The sequence below is a fragment of the Anoplopoma fimbria genome, unplaced genomic scaffold (genome assembly GCF_027596085.1).
Source record: "Anoplopoma fimbria isolate UVic2021 breed Golden Eagle Sablefish unplaced genomic scaffold, Afim_UVic_2022 Un_contig_7637_pilon_pilon, whole genome shotgun sequence".
NCBI classification, from domain to species: domain Eukaryota; kingdom Metazoa; phylum Chordata; class Actinopteri; order Perciformes; family Anoplopomatidae; genus Anoplopoma; species Anoplopoma fimbria.
The window spans coordinates 14,459-34,009 of NW_026551937.1; the positions used below are offsets into that span (position 1 = coordinate 14,459).

The following is a 19,551-nucleotide window of genomic DNA, read 5'->3' on the forward strand; positions in this document are numbered from 1 at the left end:
AAATACATCTATATATATATACATATATAAATATAAATATATATAGTGTGGCATCCCGCCCCTGAAGCCTCGGCCTGAACGGTCCCGTGGGACCGTGAAGGACGGGGTGTACCACCCCCACCCACCAGCCGGCGACGGAGAGCACCGGGTCCTTCCCCCAATCAGCGGGATGGGGAACACCTGGCGGCTGGGAGGAGGAAGGCCCGGAGCCACTATAAGAGAGGCAGAGACACGCATGGACTGCAGAGGCTAGAGGCTCACGGAGACCCAAGCATACCCTTGTCCTGTCTGATAACTAAAATAAACGCCGAAGTCGGCTTAAACAAACCATTGCCTCGTGTTTTCTCGGAATCCCGGCGCATTCTTCATTCCCGGATACTACAATATATACATATATATACAAATATAAATACATATATATATACATATATAAATACATAAATATATACGTATATAAATAAATATACATATATAAATACATATACATATATAAATACATATATATACACATATAAATATATACATAAATCACTTGAACGTGCTGTCTCTAAACAACTGTCTTCCTACCTCCACCAGAACAACCTCTTGGACCCCCACCAGTCCGGGTTGAAGGTGGGTCACTCGTCAGAGACGGCCCTCCTTGCGGTGACAGAGTCGCTTCACGCTGCGAGAGCGAACTCTCTCTCCTCTGTCCTGATTCTCCTGGACCTGTCAGCGGCGTTTGACACGGTGAACCACCAGATCCTCCTCTCCACCCTCGAGGGGATGGGCGTCTCAGGCTCTGCACTCTCCCTGTTTGCATCCTACCTGACAGGCCGATCCTACCAGGTGACATGGAGGGGGGCCGTGTCGGAACCACGCACGCTGACTACGGGGGTTCCACAAGGTTCAGTTCTGGGCCCCCTTCTCTTCTCGCTCTACACAACATCTCTGGGTTCTGTTATTCGCTCGCATGACTTCTCTTACCATTGTTATGCCGATGACACCCAGCTGGTCTTGTCATTTCCCCCGGTGACACCCAAGTGGAGGCACGCATTGCTGCGTGCTTGGCTGACATCTCGAGGTGGATGGCGACACACCACCTGAAGCTCAACCTGGACAAAACCGAGCTACTGTTCCTCCCGGGGAAGGGTTGCCCCGCTGAGACCTGTCCATCACCATTGATGATGCCGTGGTGACGCCAACTGGGACTGTGAGGAATCTGGGTGTGACCCTGGACGACCAACTGTCGCTCTCAGCAAACATTGCATCGGTCACACGCTCCTGCAGATTCCTCCTCTACAACATCAGGAGGATTCTCCCCTTCCTCCCTGAGGAGACGGTGCAGGTGCTCTACAGGCTCTGGTCATCTCCCGCCTGGACTACTGCAACTCACTACTTGAGCCCCGGCGTCGGCCATCAGACCTCTGGAGCTCGTCCAGAAAGCTGCAGCTCGTCTGGTGTTCAATGACCCAAGTTCTCCCACACAACTTCCCTTCTCCATTCTCTACACTGGCTCCCTGTAGGAGCATCCAGTTACAGACTCTGGTGCTAGCCTACAGGGCAGTGAGAGGAACAGCTCCTTCCTATCTCCAGGCCATGAAGAGTGCCCATCTTTAACCTCACCTCTTCAAGAAGTACTACCAGATAAAGAAGTACTACCTGTGCCTTCCTCTGAGCACTTATTGTATTCGTATTAGTTTGTTGCACTTATTGTTTTCGTAGTAATTTGCCTCTGCACTGTACTTATGCTCTGGTTTATGCTCTTAGATGCTTGTGTAAGAAAGGAGATGCACTTATGACTTCTGGTGACTAGTAGTTCTCTTGAATACCTATGTTGAATACACTTCCTGTAAGTGGCTTTGGATAAAAGCGTCTGCTAAATGACTGTAATGTAATGTAATGTAATGTAATGACATGGTGATACAGTCTGAGGAAACAACCCTGTTTTATTTTCTGTTTATTTTCATGTAACGTTTCAACCTTGAATATTAAATACGATTCATTTATGTAGCTGTTGGTTCTGCTCCATCTGTTGCTTTTGTTCAGCTGATGCTAAACAAGCTACCTGATTTCAGGTGAGTCCAGAATCCAGACAAAGTGAAGACATCACATCAGCTCTCTGCTCAGTTGTCATTTATTGTCATACATTAGATAATGATTCACATCAGGGTTTCAAACCTCCACCAAACAACCAACTGTCCTAGACTGAAACATGGTTTTATACTTTATACTCCACGTTTTGCTCTTTTAAAATGGTTTCAGCAGTTACTGCAGTGATTCTATAAATGTTTTTCTATTTGAGATGGCAACAAACATTTCAAACATCAGCAGGTTTTCTTGTGCTGTTGATCAGTTTCAGGAACATAAGGCCTACAGTGAGATTACATGTTTAATGAGAGAAAGAGAAAGAAATCACAGGAGATCATCTGATATTCTGCTGAACGTTGGTCCTGAACTAGTGCACAGGACGGATCTTCATGCTGATGGCCTTCAGGGAGTAGTCATGACCCTTCCAAAGCTTCCAAGAAACTCCAACAGCATAGAGAGTGTTGTCAGCCCCCCAACGATAAACCCCATTGGGGTTTGAACTGTGACAGGTATTGTACCAGAACCCCCCAAGAATCTTTTGGCACAGTTCCCTGCATACGAGTCTTGGTCTTTGTCGAAGGTGGAGAACTTCTGCCCGCTGTGATAACTCAGGGAGTCTCCTACAGAAACACATATAAGAACCACAGTGTTGTAAATCAGCATTAACTTTAAATAAAAGCTGAACTTCTGCAGTCTTCTGTCCGATGGACTGATGATACCAGTCGTGTTTGGGATTTGGAGGTTTTAATAAACTTCCCAAGAGACCGTTCTCATGGATTGGATGTTTTAACATTTTGTCCATATTACACAAACTGACTCCTTATCTCTGTTAACTCTACTGACCTCTACTGACCTGATCATGCAGCCAAATTATGTTCACATCCCTAGCAACGTGGACGGCTCTAGGTGCAAGTGCTTTTAAAGTCTTCTGTGTGTGAGCTACAAGAGGCCTCTTAGACTAGATTATTTTATAAGCATGCAAGATTTTAAGAGCAGGATTAAGGATCATGGGAGCTCTGAATGTACTTGTCCTGAAACGGAATTCTTTAATGTTGTATTTAAATGTTGTTTTGTTTCTATCCTTTTTAATCCTGCATCTGTGACTGAGTGACGGTTCAAACATGGTATTCTGAGTCCAGTTCGGACTTCATGCTCAAGGACCTCTTGTGGTTGAGTTGACTCACACTTTCTCACGCTCACTACTCTTAACGGCTGCTAGTGAAAACACAGCTGAGTGCATCACCTCCAGACGCTGCACTGAGACCAGAGACCTTGTGGAGGAAACAGTTTGCTTACTTGTGTTGTTTTGGACGGTGTTTGGCTAACAGCTAACAGAACTACTCGTACACGCACCGCTGGATCTCTCCACAGATCAGTTTTGTTTTTAGACAAGATTATATGACGTGTCTTAAACGATGACTGTTCACACATAGATCAAGACTTAAGCATACCACTATTCAGCTTTCCCAAACTACTTTTTCACCAGTAGGCTCTCGGCTTGAAAGACTTTTGCCAGTCCCAATGTGGAGGGTATCCCGAGACCAGCCGAGGACCCCAGCTCTCTGTCTGCCTCTACCTGGTAAATTACGCCCTGATCATCTCACTGGAGAGCCGTGAAGAAATGACCGGCTGAGCAACACTGGAAACTCTCATCTAAAGCAAAGCTGCTATGATTGAGAGTTGATGACGGTTAGCGCTCTGAATTATTAATATTTAAATTCATAGGGTTCAGATTAACACTAACATTTTTTATGCCCCCAAAAGAACATTTTTGTTTCACTCACCTGCACCTCCGTTGGTGAATCCAGATACTTTCAGTACAAACCCGTCACACTCTGCACCGACGGAGAACTGAGAGTAGCGAGCAAACACTTTTTCCCATCGAAGTCCTCCATCTCGACCAGCAGCTCATATTTTTTGTTGTGCGTCAGGTAGTGGATGTTGTCAAGACCTGCGCACACACAAATACACACACATTTATAAATGTGTACACACTGGCCACAGTTTAACATTTTCCAACTTATTCAATAAAACTCTGACATTTAAATTCAGGAAAAGAACAAAAAAATCCAAAAACTTCAGTCAAATCATTTGGTCGCTGCCCCATTTCTGGAGTTTAATGGTTGTACTTTGTGAACAGTGAGTCTCAAGAAGTCATGAATCCATTCATCATCTTCAGCAGCTTATCAAGGTATTCTAGCAAACCTTTCCCCAGCAATGTTCTCCTGCTCTTCCTGGGGAACACCGAGGTGTTCATAGACCAGACGAGGTATATAAACCCTCCAGCATGTTCTGGGTCTACAGGGCCTCTTACCAGTTGGACGTGCCCAGAAAACCTCTAAAAGGATGCGTCCAGGAGGATCCTGATCAGATGTTGAACCAACTCAGCTGGACCTTTTAGACAACAATCGGTCTGAGCTTCTTTTCAAGCACCCTGGACTACACCTTCCCGTTGAGGCTGAGCATGAAGTCATGACTGTTAGTTTGTTTTAATTTCTCACCGAGCCAGTGCTCTCCTACTGCGCTACCGAAGCCGAGCTTGTATTGATCCCAGGGCCGGTAGAAGTTCACCGAGCCGTCCATCCTCCTCTGGATTACCTGGGGGGTTATACCAGTAAAAACAAGGTTTTATGTGATTTATTGTGTAGGTCCAGCAAGGAAGTGCTCATAGTGTGCTCATACTTCCGGTAAATACTCACCGTCCATCCTCCTCCTTCTGACTTCATGTCACAGTACGCCTACACACAAACACAGTCATCAGTAAATCTGTTTACATGTGAACTTGAATCCTTTTCCATGAGCTAAAACTGATCGCGGTCCAGACCAGACCTCCTCGGTTCTGCTCATTGAAACCAATGAGGAAGTGCTTAAAACATGCATTCTCTCTCCTGTCCACCAGGGGGCGACTCCTCTGGTTGTATAGAAGTCTATGAGAAAATGACTCTACTTCTCTCTTGATTTATTCCCTCAGTAAACATTGTAAACATGAGTTTATGGTCTCAATCTCTAGTTTCAAGTCTTCTTCAATACAGCATGATGTTCATTTAGTAAATGATGCTCCATTTAGAGTCAAACAGACCATAAAGCAGGGGGTGCTTTAGGGCGGGGCTACACACTGATTGACAGGTCTACGTATGACGTATACGGCGTCTCTACGTCACTCCTCCTCAGTCCTAATATGCTCACTTCCTGTTCACTGGTTGCAGAAAGAACAACATGGCAACAGCTTAATTACCAAACTCGAGGCTTAAAACATCCACAAACCAATTAATGACGTCCCCATGACTACGTCCACTTCTTATAAACAGTCTGTGGACCATAAGTAGCCACCAGGAAGTTCATCTAATCTGACTCATCTCAAAAGGCAAAAACTTTGTGGTGTAAATGTGAAGGTGAAGCGTACCTGGACAGCAGACCTCTCTCCAGCGGGATAGATGGTGTACTCTCCACTGGGGAGGCTGTTGTCTTGATGATGGATGTCGCTGCAGTCCGGCGTTTGGAAGAGATCGTAGCAGCTGGTCGACAGCGGAGCCAGAAGGAGGAGGACGACTGAACCCAGCTGGAACAGGTTTGGATTTTACTTTCTGTTTTAACAGTTTGGCTTCTGACATGTTCTCCCTCTTAACTCGTCAAATACGACGTTTGCTTCAAACTGGTGTCCGTTTGGGACGAGTCAGGGAGGCGTCTGAAGTTTCTACTTGTTACATGGATGGTATCTTTTCAAAATAAACTAGCTTTGCTTACTTTTTAGGTTAACAGAACTACTTGGTTAGGTCTAGAAAAAAACAAAACATTTGTTACATAACTGTCTTTTTAAAGTCAGGAAGTTGTGAACGTTGACTATGTTTTAAAAGGGACATGAACAGCGGTCTCCTGTGAAAGTCCTGTGTTTGTTTGACTGTCTCTCTTTAAACTACGTATGTTTCTCTGATAGTCTCATGAAGACTCTGATGTGTTTACAGTTGAAGCTCTGAGCGGCGTCGGTATCAGACGAGTTTGTTTGTAGAACGTGTTGTCATGGTGATGTGGACAAAGTCAGCTCTCAGAGTAAGGAGAGGTGGGGCTAAATGATAGTAATCATCTGTAGCGACCTTCTAATCTATTGATATCACAAACGTTCTGTAAAATATCAGTTACCCTTACCTTCATTGTCAGATTTCTGCTGAAACGATGTTGGACCCGTCTGATGCTCTGAAAATACAATAAGATGATTACCACTGATGGTAATGATACAAATGAAACCATGTTCAAGCACTAATATTACCTTACAGTCTGGCTGTCAATCGGTGATGCAATATCATGATTCAATATGTTGCTGTTTCTTAAAATCTAACTTTTGCAAAACATTTTTTCATGCAATCAGAACATTGGGATCTGCATTTCAGAGCCAAGAATCTTTGCATGAAAACTATTAAACATGCAATTTTGAAATATAATTTAAATCTATTGCAATGTTAAAAAGGTCAGCTCAACTTGTTGTAATTCAAAAAATATCAATAAAGGAAAAAATCACCAAAAAAGCAATATCTCAGATAGCTTTGTCAGATGTGTGTAAAGTCTCCTGGTTGGATTCTTTACCTGTCTGAACTCACCTGCAGGTAAAGTGAAGAGACTTTGTGGCTTCAGAGGAACAAACTGCTGCTTCTCCTTCAGTCTGTCGCTGCTTTTATCTGCAGAAGGCTCTGTGGTGTCAGAGGAGACGAAGCGTTTAGAAAGACGCTCCCAATGAAGACACGTGATAACTGTGTATTTAGTTTAAAACACACGTATCATGTGTTTTATCATTTATCTGAGTGTTTATCTTCCACTCCAAATCCTCCTGTAGTTCCTGTTCTTCTTCTATGGAATTCAAGTTTGTAATAATAAACTGAGTTTGTTTTTCTGCCGATGTTTTTGTAGAACGAGACGATTGTCAATTAAGGAAATTAAAAACCTTGTGAAGATTTAAAGCTTTAAAACAACAGCATGGTGTGACATAAGAAACACCGTGAAAATTCATACTTTGGTATGGCATTATCCCAGTTTGTCCGATTTGTCCAGTGTTGTCCCTGTTTGTCCAGTTTTGTCCCTGTTTGTCCAGTATTGTCCCAGTTTCAAGCTGGCTATCCAGACTCCTGACTATCTGTAAAACACTTAAATGTCCTGGTTTTCAAAATTCTTTGTCGCAATGCTGACATAACAGATCATACTAAGACGGCCGGATAGCAAAGTAAAACAAGTTCTACAGAGCAGAACCTTTATATGAATATTTGACGTTCTACTTTCTGCAGAATGAGTTGTTGTAGAAGCAGGATCCTCCTCCGGATGTCCGGCTGGTAGCGCTGGACACATTTACTGACCCGGTTATGAACTGGCACCTAGTTTGCCAAAAAAACAAACAAACAGATCTTAATATCCTTAAGGGCTTCTTTTTGCCTGAGTCAAACTGGACTAATTCCTAACGTTTCTCTTCATAAAAGCCATCAGTTTGTTTTTTTGTGCCCAGTTTCAGGAACACAAGATAATTTGTTAGATTAAATGTTTAATGAGAATGAAATGAACAGAGATCAGCTGATGTTCTGCTGTACGTTGGTCCTGAACTAGTGAATCGGACCAATCTTCATGCTGATGGTCTACAGGATGTAGTCATGACCCTTCCAATGGTACCAATCAACTCCAACAGCATAGAGAGTGCCATCAGCCCCCCAACGATAAACCCCGTTGGGGTTTGTATAGTGACAGCTACTGTACCAGAATGCCCCCAAGTATAGTCTGGCACAGTTCCCTGCATACGAGTCTTGGTCTTTGTCGAAGGTGGAGAACTTCTGCCCGCTGTGAGAACTCAGGAGTCTCCTACAGAGTAAAATGAGAACATCATGCTACAACTAATAGTGGTATCTGTTTTAAACTGTATTTGCTTATAGTTCTTTATCAGTCAGTCCTGAGCACGAGGACGGCCCATATCCTCCAATATAAGAGCATTCCTTCAGCCAGTCTTCAGATCATCTCCTGAATATCAGAACACATAGAAAGACTTCAGCTCCCACTGACTCACCTGCCCCTCCATCAGTGAATCCAGACACATGCAGTGTGTATCCGGAGGACTCTGGGTCGATGGAGAACGAGGAGTAACGAGCGGACACTGTGTTTCCACTGAAGTCCTCCATGTCGACCAGCAGCTCATACCGTTTCCTCAGCGTCAGGTGGAAGAGAGTCTCAAGCCCTGAAAACAAACGCACTCATGAACACATGGAGACATCATGAAGTCACGACCGTTGCTTTGGTTCCATTTCTCACCGAGCCAGTACTCTCCTGCTGCACTACCGAAGCCAAACTTGTATTGATCCCAGGGCCTGTAGAAGTTCACCGAGCCGTCCATCCTCCTCTGGAACACCTGGGGACGGGATGGAGGGTTAACGAGCTGAACACACAAGATATCTGACGGCTCAAGTTCCCAGACATCGAGGTTTGAACCAGTGGTAAGTCTGTATTCAGATGCATTGCTGTTGTTCTCATTGGAGGGTGGTAGAACCTCGTTCAGTCAGCCAGCCGTTGGTCATTAAATACCTGCAAACGTTTTATTTCTACTTCTGTTAAGTACAGAATATGTGATGTCGCCTCACAGGTTTCCATTAGTCGTTGTGGTTCCTGGACTGTAGTCGTGTCTCCTGCTGTGACGCGGCTGCCACCAACTGCTACTATCATTATTATTACTAGTCACATTACTAATACTTTTCCGTATATCATTAATAAAATTCTGCTGCTGTTATTATGAGTAGTCTTAATGTTTTCCTTTGTTACTCCGCTTACTACTGTGATTATATGAATCATTTATGTCATATACATTGAATGTGTTGTATCTCTGTTATGCTGTTCATTCTGGTCACATGACATCTATTGACTTCTGTCCATCCTGGAGAAGGATCCCTCCTCTGTCGCTCTCCCAGAGGTTTCTTCCTATTTTCTGCCTGTTAAAGGTTTTTAGGGGAGTTTTTCCTGTGCCGATGTGAGGGAAGGACAGAGGATGTGAGGGTCTAAGGATAGAGGATGTGAGGGACTAAGGACAGAGGATGTGAGGGAAGGACAGAGGATGTGAGGGTGTAAGGACAGAGGATGTGAGGGTGTAAGGACAGAGGATGTGAGGGTCTAAGGACAGAGGAGGTGAGGGTGTAAGGACAGAGGATGTGAGGGTGTAAGGACAGAGGATGTGAGGGTCTAGGATGGAGGGTCTAAGGAGTGAGGGTCTAAGGACAGAGGGGTGAGGGTCTAAGGACAGAGGATGTGAGGGTGTAAGGACAGAGGATGAGGGTCTAAGGACAGAGGAGGTGAGGGTGTAAGGACAGAGGATGTGAGGGTGTAAGGACAGAGGATGTCACATGTGTACAGGTTGTAAACCCTCTGAGGCTAATTTGTGATTTTGGCTATATAAAATAAATTGAATTGAATTGATGTTGAAATGCTCCTTTGACAGAGCTGGATAGAGTGCTGCTTCACCGTCACTATGAATGTGTTTCCCTCTGACGCTTCACATAACAACACATAATCAGCCCCTGGACTCGTCTGTTCTGGTCACAACTGACAAACTGATGCTCAAATCAAGCATCATGACAGCGAGGCCTGAGATCCAACGGTAGCATGGTGGCGGGGTCGTCCCTCGTCTGATCCTGATCCTGATGTTCATGGACAGGATCTCAAGGGACAGCTGGGGGGAGGAGGGTTTCCTGTTTGGGGACCTCAGAATTGTGTCTCTCTCTCTATGCAGATGATGTGGTTCTGTTTGCTCCATCAGAACGTGAGCTTCAGGGCTCAATGGGACGGTTTGTGCAGTATGAAGGATTAGAGTCAGGACCTTTAGATTTAGAACCCGAGGTAAACACTCACCGTCCAGCGTCCTTCTTGAGAGACCATGTCACAGTACACCTACACACAAACACACACACTCATTAATACATCTGATGCATCTGGAAATATTGAATATATCCATATGTGCTACAACCTGTTCTAGTACTATTGTACTACTATACTACTTGTATCTGTTGTATCAGAAGCTTCAGTCAGAACTTGTGTCTTCTCATGTTGAACACTGAGATCATTTGAAGGTGGACCTGCGTCCCGGAGAGGACGACGTGTACCTGGACAGCAGACGTGGATCCGATGGGATAGATGGTGTACACTCCGCTGGGTCGGCTGTTGTCATTATTATGGATGTCACTGCAGTCCAGCGGCATGACCAGAGCCATGCAGCTGGTCAACACCGGAGCCAGGAGGAGCACGACTGATACCGGCTGGAACAGAGGACACGTTGTCTTCATGTCATTGAGCCTAATAAATTAATTCCAGTGTTCAGGAGAAAACATAATCATATTCTGGATTATTTAATAATGAAGTGATTGTAGTAGCAGAATCAGGAGTAGCAGCACTTATAGTAATAGAGTAGTAGAATATATAATCTGGTAAAAATAAAGTGTATTAATATTAATAGCAGTGGTAGTAGTGTCGTATCTTTCATGCGACAGTGCTGTTGAAGTGATGAGGAAGGATGCTCCGCGGACACTGTTCTTGCTGGTATAATAAAGTTTATTACAAACAAGCAACACATGTCATGACGGACGTCTAGAGCGCCCGGAGGTCTCGAGTCGAATCTGTGAGTTCCTGCCTTTCGGGCTCTCACACCTCCTTATATAGGGTACATGTTATTCACATTTGGGCTGAGGTCAAGACCTTGTATGGGGCTCCGACATTCTATACATTTGCCCTTTGGCCCCTGGTATCCCGCACATCTGCTTCCTATATATTATATAAGACAAGAGCACTGGGGGCCTTTGTTGTATTGTGCAAGGCCTGAAAATATACCACAGTAGTTAATAATAGAGAGGTATTATGTATGATGTCTGGAGACCAGTTACTGTACTTTACAATACTATGTATACTTTGACACATATTTTAACCCTGAACTTTTCATGCTTTACATTTTGCTGTTTTACTTCTTTACTTTTGTTGGTAAAAATGTATAATACAGAACCTGTACCAGTATTTTAATATTTTCACATTTTGGTGTAAATATTTGAGATAGTAGTACTATGATAATAATATGTACAGTGGGGCAAAAAAGTATTTAGTCAGCCACCAATTGTGCAAGTTCTCCCACTTAAAAAGATGAGAGAGGCCTGTAATTTTCATCATAGGTATACCTAAACTATGAGAGACAAAATGAGAATCACATTGTCTGATTTTTAAAGAATATATTTGCAAATGATGGTGGAAAATAAGTATTTGGTCAATAACAAAAGTTCATGTCAATACTTTGTTATATACCCTTTGTTGGCAATGACAGAGGTCAAACGTTTTCTGTAAGTCTTCACAAGCTTTTCACACACTGTTGCTGGTGTTTTGGCCCATTCCTCCATGCAGACCTCCTCTAGAGCAGTGATGTTTTGGGGCTGTCGCTGGGCAACACGGACTTTCAACTCCCTCCACAGATGGGGTTGAGATCTGGAGACTGGCCACTCCAGGACCTTGAAATGCTTCTTACGAAGCCACTCTTTGGTTGCCCGGGCGATGTGTTTGGGATCATGGTCATGCTGAAAGACCCAGCCACATTTCATCTTCAATGCCCTTGCTGATGGAAGGAGGTTTTCACTCAAAATCTCACGATACATGGCCCCATTCATTCTTTCCTTTACACGGATCAGTCGTCCTGGTCCCCTTGCAGAAAAACAGCCCCAAAGCATGATGTTTCCACCCCCATGCTTCACAGTAGGTATGGTGTTCTTTGGATGCAACTCGGCATTCTTTCTCCTCCAAACACGACGAGTTGAGTTTTTACCAAAAAGTTCTATTTTGGTTTCATCTGACCATATGACATTCTCCCAATCCTCTTCTGGATCATCCAAATGCTCTCTAGCAACCTTCAGACGGGCCTGGACATGTACTGGCTTAAGCAGGGGGACACGTCTGGCACTGCAGGATTTGAGTCCCTGGCGGCGTAGTGTGGTACTGATGGTAGCCTTTGTTACTTTGGTCCCAGCTCTCTGCAGGTCATTCACTAGGTCCCCCCGTGTGCTTCTGGGAGTTTTGTTCACCGTTCTTGTGATCATTTTGGCCCCACGGGGTGAGATCTTGCGTGGAGCCCCAGATCGAGGGAGATTATCAGTGGTCTTGTATGTCTTCCAGTTTCTAATAATTGCTCCCACAGTTGATTTCTTCACACCAAGCTGCTTACCTATTGCAGATTCAGTCTTCCCAGCCTGGTGCAGGTCTACAGTTTTGTTTCTGGTGTCCTTTGACAGCTCTTTGGTCTTGGCCATAGTGGAGTTTGGAGTGTGACTGTTTGAGGTTGTGGACAGGTGTCTTTTATACTGATAAAAAGTTCAAACAGGTGCCATTAATACAGGTAACGAGTGGAGGACAGAGGAGCCTCTTAAAGAAGAAGTTACAGGTCTGTGAGAGCCAGAAATCTTGCTTGTTTGTAGGTGACCAAATACTTATTTTACCGAGGAATTTACCAATTAATTCATTAAAAATCCTACAATGTGATTTCCTGGATTCTTTCCCCCATTCTGTCTCTCATAGTTTAGGTATACCTATGATGAAAATTACAGGCGTCTCTCATCTTTTTAAGTGGGAGAACTTGCACAATTGGTGGCTGACTAAATACTTTTTTGCCCCACTGTACATAGCACTAAGAGTGGTAGTATGAGTAGTAGTAGTAAAAACATTACCAATCTGGGTTCTGTCTGGTCCGATGTCCTTGTTTCTTACTACTTTGGTGAGAAAGGACCTGATGGTGTTGAAGCTCTCAGGTGAGATGCTGGAGGAGACGTCCACCATCCTGGGCTGTGGTTCCACACTGAGCACCTGGAGGAAAACAGAGGATTGTGGGAAACAAAATGTAAAACATCAAATATAGAGGTAAGACTAACAGCCATGTTAGCAGCTCTGCGAGGCTGCATTTAGGCACAATGGTGTTAGCATGCTAACATGCTAATGTTTAGCAGGTACAGATTATTTATTGTTCCCCATTTTAGTAGAGTGTTAGCATGCTGACATTTACCATTTAGCACTATAAGTACAGCTGAGGCTGATGGGAATGTCATAAGTTCTTCAGGTATTTGGTCATAAACCAAAGTACTGGATTCATTGAATTGTTGACCTGATGATGGCGCTAAATGAGAAGTTAATAAAATAAAAAGTATTTATTGTTTCTGCTAGAGGATTCAGTCCTGGCCTCCATTCTTCTCTATCTGGATTGGAATCAGTTTCATCTCTATGCAGATGACACACAGATCAACAGATGATCTAACTCCTATCAACTATAGTGGTAAACTGGTTTGGGTCAGAATAACTATTCTGCTTTGGTTAAAAGAAACCAACACGATAATTAGGAAACAGGATGTAAACATGAATATAAAGCAGCATTTTCATTGGAGCAGAGCTGTGAACTGAACGAACACAAAAATCACAGAGAATCATGTGACCAGTTTAATACTGCCTCGAAAAGCTTAAACCAACATGGTCAAAGTTGAGTTAGAATCTAACTTTTACATTTGTTTTACCATTTATGTCAGACATTTATAGTTTCTGTGTGAGAACATTTAAAAGAGCATCATTAAAAGTTGTTTTTTGTTTTCAAACCTCTGAATGGAGCAGAATACAAAAATACATATCTCATATAGTAATGAACTGTTTCTGTGGCTTAAAAAGATTAACTCAATGTTTTATATACATATCTGCCATGATCTAATCTAATCTCTTCTGAGCTATCTACACTCTAAAAAGCCCAACTTCAAAATTGTTATCCTTACACCTTTTTCAAAGTTGGGTCAACAAATACCTTTGAAAAAAGTTGAACTAACCCACAATGTCAAGTTTACTAATAAGAAGCGCCATCCACTGAAAATGTTAAGTGGAGAAAACTTTGGATAGTGGTTTGGGCATCTGCTGAGGTAACTGAGGCCACTGCGCATGGGTAGACATGAGTAAATACTTATATTTTAAATAATAAAATAAATACAATCAAATAAATAATAATCCCGCCTTTTCCCGTTTTCATGACGTCATGTGTACTGTAGCATAGCGACCCGCGGCTATCGGTTTAGCACTATTACAGTATTAAAGTATTAAAGTATTAAAGTAAATGTCTGTACCAAAGCTAACGTTACTGATGTGTACGCATGTGCAGAACGTGTTATCACGTGTGCTTTGTCTTTACATGTTAACATGTTGCTGCTTCCTTAGTGTGGATGGCTTTAGCAGCCACTTTGCTTTCAGTATTGCCTATTTTGTGCAATTTAAAAAAAACGGGGATGTGAAGCTCTTACATTTGGTGCATTTTTGACAATTATGCACATTGTTGACATTTTCTTATCTTTCCTTGCTTCATAGGATTTGGATGCAGTGCAAGGAGTGCAAGTTTTCCCATCCCAGTCAAGATGTTCTCCTCAAGCACTACAGACTAGACATCACCATAATAACTCTGGCCACTCCCGTGCCTGTATGCAGACTGCATCTGCACCTTCAAGACAACTGGTGCGTTGAAATCCCACCTTTCAAGAGTACATAAACAGTCTAGTAAACCTGAAGTGAATCATCTTCATCCACCAGTACAAGCCAGGGTACGTCAGTACAGCTTATGCAGCGTGAGAATGCCGAGCAGTGGCCATCTCCATTCCCAGTTCCAGTGTTCTCCTATGATGTTGAATTGAGGTTAGCAAAAGGGAATGCGTTGTTCAAGGAAAGTGGAGCCCTTCTCACTACACCAAGGGATATGAGAATGGACATTTTAGACAACATAGCTAAGGCTGTTTTTTCCCACAAGGCATACCCAAATAATCAGGAAATTGAATCAGTGGCTGCTGCGCTAATTGAGAAGCACCCATGTCTTAAGGACCCAGGAGTGGGAACAGGCTATCATGGGTGGGTCATGAGTATTAAATATAAGCTTGGCAACTATAAAACTACGGAATGCAGGCTGTAGTGAAGTAGGCATAAACCGGAAAAGAGAGGAAGAGGGGAACAGGCGTATAAAGAAAGCAAAAATATGTGAGGTGAACTTTCTTCCAGACAATGCAGTAGGGCAGACTGATGAATCTCTTGAAAGTGAAAGAAATGCATTGCAGGAAGAAACTAAAAAAAGACATCCCAACAAGGCCCTCATTGACTACAAAATGGAAATGACTTTTTCTCTGCAGAGGAAGGAAATAGTGGATGAAGAACCTCATGTTGCTGATGTCATGGAGAGGTGGCCTGGGTTGTTTTTACAAGAACAGGTTGGTATCTTTTTAATGTGTTAACTAGATATTTTTCAAATGTTCTCCCTTTTGTAAATCATTTCAAAGGTTTAAGTCAATTGTACATAAGATTTCAGTTTGCCATAGTTTTGGACATTGAGCATGTCCATGAAAACTGTCACCTTTCTTAGATCTGTGCAGAGTTCTTCAGAATAACTCGAGTGGACCTGAAGAAGACCTTCCTGTCATCATTGGATGCACACTCATCGCAGCTTATTAAGCTGTACAGAAAACGAAGCGGAACACTTGGAAAGGACATGAGGATCCTTCTAGACAACTTCGACGAACAGGTAATCAATAAGTAGGAAGTGGGACCAAAACTGTAAGGGGCATTTTCACAACAGTTTAGTGTGACACAAGACATCAATTATAAAATGGACAGAATGAAAGGAAGCATATTGTACTGTACTGTTGTTATGGTGACACTTATATTCATGTAATATGGGTAGGTTTGGATATTTGCTGCTAAATATGATGTGGTTGCTACTTTCCACTTTTAAGAACTACAAAAATACATGCTGGAAGTCTTTTATAGTTTACATTGAATTTTTGCATTATAATTGTCAATTGGGTAAAGGTGTGAGACAAACGATTTTATTTAGGCAATATGATATTTTTAATCTTCATTTTGTATTTTTCAGACAACAGATGTGCTTGCACATAGAAAGACTGCAGCTCTAAAAGGTCTACCTTTCTTCGTGAGGGACAAGCCGGACGGCTTTCTGAAGACATGTCTGGTAAGACTAATGTGTAATGTCATTAAGGTCTCACATTGAGCAAGAAAACACAAATGCCAACTTGTCATCGATCACTTTCTCAATGGTGTATATATATATTATTATTATTTTTTTTAAATCTGCAGCAAAAAAATAAATAAATGTTTTTTTACTTTTAAATTGTATTGTTAGGGAATGGGAGGAAAAAAATGAAAACCTTAAAGAGGGGGTGAATATTTATTATAGTCTCTGTATGCTTGTTTTTCTGTAGAATACAGACCCGGAGGAAATTTGTGTCAAGGGAGTTGCACTTGGAATACTCACAGTGGTTGAAGATGACGTTGGGACGGTCCGCTCAAGTCCAACAACTATAAGCATTGCCTTGGTTGTTGAGGAGCGGATTGTCCTGGATGATTTATGCGACTTCCCAACTGCATTTGCCCTTCTGTTTGGACTAATTTATGCTCTGAACCTGGATTATCCGAAGGACTTAAGGTACACCTTTGAGGTCATTCAAAAGGTGTTCATGAACTTTGGGACCCAGTGCTCTGCCCGGGTTCAGGCCTTAAAGAACAATTTGCTGAAGTAGCCTGGCATGTTAAAAAGCCTATGATCTTGGCTAGATTTACATTAGGGACTGAAATGTCGCTAACCTGACCAAATGCGGATGGTATGAGTTGACCAAAATGGTCAATAAAGTTTCTAAAGGCCAATGTTCATTGTATTCATTGTTCAGTGCGACGAATATTTGTAGAATTGTTGAAATGTTCATATTGAACTGTGGCCATAATGAAAGAATATTTGTACCAGCATTGGTACCGTGTATGCTCTAGAAAGCATAACTTGTGGTAAATGGTTGTTTTTGCATCTTATTAACAGTTCTTAAGCTACTTCAGTTTTCACTTTGTTGGCAGGCCACATACTGTTGTTGATTTTTTCTTATTGTCAGTTCATATAGGATTAGGATAACACACAATGGTGAATATAAAGTTATTTTGGAAGTATTTCTTAAAGACTCATCAACAATCAGGTTGTTCCTGATTCGTTCCCAATATGTTGTCTAGTAACTACACACATTTTGGTGTAAAGTACTTTAATGTTTTATCCATGGCACCTTTGGTCAGTGCTGTTTTTTTTCACTGCTTGATTTAGGCTAATGTCTCCTTAAGTGTTCTTAACTTAAGAACATTCTTAAGTATTATATGTTTATTAAGTTTATTATTCACCTTACTACTTTGTATAGTACAGCTGAACTATCCATTTCTGGTCCTGCACTTTAGGTGTATTATAATTTAAGATTTGTTTTTGTTTATTGTTGTTACTGCCACATAGTGCCATGCAGACACATGTTGTTTTTGTTTTGATTAAGTTTTTACATGACAAAACTTTAGTTGCTGTCATTTGATTTAAAATGGGGTTCTGGCAATATAGATTTTTATGTATATTGAGCCTCTGCTGTATACTATTCAAATGTTGACACAGAAATTGACAGACGTTAATATTGTTTTACAAGCAAACTTTTCCTAATTGTTATTAAACATTTCGTGTTTGAGGATGATTTTGTTTTCTTTAACTATTGGCTTTTCCGAACAAAACCGTGTATATTTCTAATTGAATAAAAATGAAGGCTACATTGCAAATATTTTGGAGTATACTCAACTAACGGGCAGTGAAATTGAGTAACAAAACATTTTAAGTTTAAAGTAAGGTTCCCTCAACAAAAAATGTTCAGTGCTGCTGGTGTATGTTTCCAATATATAAGAACACACCATTTCAAGTTTCTCCAATTTAATATTTTAAGTATTCTTAACTTAAGTACATAAGTAGGTCTGAATAGTAATGTTAAGTTTGACAAATTTAAGATGGCACTTTGAGTGAACTTCTTATCCTAAGTTGACACAACACATTAGCCCTGAGTTGAGTAAACTCAAAAAGGCTTTGCAGCTGGTTGCTTTACTTTTTTAAGTTTTCTCAAGTTTTCTTTTCTTAGAGTGTAGTTAAAATAATAGAATCCAGTCACCTTCCAGCAAATCAATTTCTTTCTGACTCAGAACCTGTCTCGCAAGTTTAGCAGAAAATACAGAAATACATACATACATACTTTAATTCAGTATTTCGACACTGAGGTTTTGAATGCATCACTATGACTTTAATTCAGTATTTCTACACTGAGGTTTTGCACTTTCCACACCTTCTTCATTCAAACAGACTCCTACCTGAGCTCCACAGCGGCATCAGAAGCATGAGCAGGTGATCCATGTCCAGGTAGGTTGTCTGTCTCTGCCCGTCTGTCGGACTCTTCTTCTGCTCCTCTGCTTATGAAATGTTCAGCTTCCTGTTTTTTATCTTTTATCTCGTTATCAGTTTTCTGATGAGCAGCTTCTCAGAAGTGATGCCACTGATAAACCTCATATTAAAGGATATATTCACTAAATTTATTTAACCAGATTATGAAATATCGACTTTGACCTTTTTTCGTCGTCTTCCTCACATTTATTTCTTATTTATTTACACCTGCCTCGTCATTGGTGAGAGTTGTTTGCATATGAACAGGCACAGGTTCTGTGGGCAGAGCATGCACCCAGGGTTCTTCCTTTTGGCCCTAAATGAACTTGAATGGGGATAAATAATTCAGATGTGTGGCCTTGTCTTGACTTTCCAAATGTTATCGGACCGAATTGATCATATTCTGATGGTGAAACGTGTCATTTTGCTCAAAACCATTTATTCACCATTTTACAGCAGCAACAGTAGGTAAGGGGGGAGTCTATGACGTCAGCACAGGTTTACGTCATAGACTGGCGACGCTCAGACCCAGTGAAGGGCCGAGAAGGAGCTGCAGCATCTCTGCAGAAACAGAGAAACTGGAGACTGTCGACCGCTTCCTGTCAGAGAGAAAACACATGCAGCTGATGAGGAGATAAAACAGGAAGCGTGATTAACAGAAGAGAGACGATATATCTTCTATAGATCCATCAGATTATAGTTTCCGTGAAACAGCTAAGAACTGACATCTAAAACACAACCCAAACTTTTAAGATGGTTCGTGATTCCAGAAATAATTTTAACTTCATTCTTTATTATAATAATAAATACATTTGCTACTTAGCTAACACTTTTCCTCTTAGAAAAATATCTAATACCTAACTTGAGTCTTTGACTATTAAAATCCCCCAAATGTACGTTTCCCTGTGAAATTGTTGTTTCTCACAGTTTAAAGACTATATGTTTTTACACACACACACACACGTATATATATATTGTGGCAGACGCCAGGGAGGGGTGGTGATTGAGGGGAGGTATGTGGCAGCATGCTGGCTCCACCCCCAAGCTTTACAGGGACTGCCTCCCTTAACGATGCAAGCCTGAGGTGCATTAGGCAGGAGTGCTTGGGGATAAAAGGGAGCATGCAACCACATGGAGGGGAACTACTATGGAGTGCCTCTGCGTGAGCCTCTGCGAACTGTGTGTGGCCAAAGAGTGCAGGAAACCTGAAT

The 19,551-nt window shown here is 42.0% G+C and overlaps 1 protein-coding gene and 1 pseudogene across 1 annotated transcript; both read right to left on the reverse strand.

Annotated features, from left to right (window-relative positions):
• Positions 1 to 2,120: 2,120 nt before the first annotated feature.
• Positions 2,121 to 6,692, reverse strand: LOC129115853 (microfibril-associated glycoprotein 4-like; annotated as a pseudogene).
• Positions 6,693 to 7,682: 990 nt separating this feature from the next.
• LOC129115854 (microfibril-associated glycoprotein 4-like) lies at positions 7,683 to 18,357 on the reverse strand. The gene is made up of 7 exons (XM_054627080.1): positions 18,271 to 18,357; positions 12,771 to 12,906; positions 10,182 to 10,334; positions 9,931 to 9,969; positions 8,347 to 8,443; positions 8,101 to 8,272; positions 7,683 to 7,899 (listed from the first exon to the last, which is right to left on the reverse strand). Exons 3-7 carry the CDS (start codon positions 10,287 to 10,289, stop codon positions 7,683 to 7,685), a joined length of 633 nt encoding a protein of 210 aa, XP_054483055.1. The 5' UTR covers positions 10,290 to 10,334; positions 12,771 to 12,906; positions 18,271 to 18,357.
• Positions 18,358 to 19,551: the final 1,194 nt, after the last annotated feature.

Bases quoted from the DNA above. Each gene is read 5' to 3' on its own strand.
- LOC129115854 (XM_054627080.1), bottom strand. From the start codon at position 10,289: ATGGCTCTGGTCATGCCGCTGGACTGCAGTGACATCCATAATAATGAC. The intron at 9,970-10,181 runs GTACACGTCGTC...GTTTGTGTGTAG, and splicing joins GATCCACGTCTGCTGTCCAG to GTGTACTGTGACATGGTCTC. The intron at 8,273-8,346 runs GTGAGAAATGGA...GTTTGTTTTCAG, and splicing joins AGCAGGAGAGTACTGGCTCG to GGCTTGAGACTCTCTTCCAC.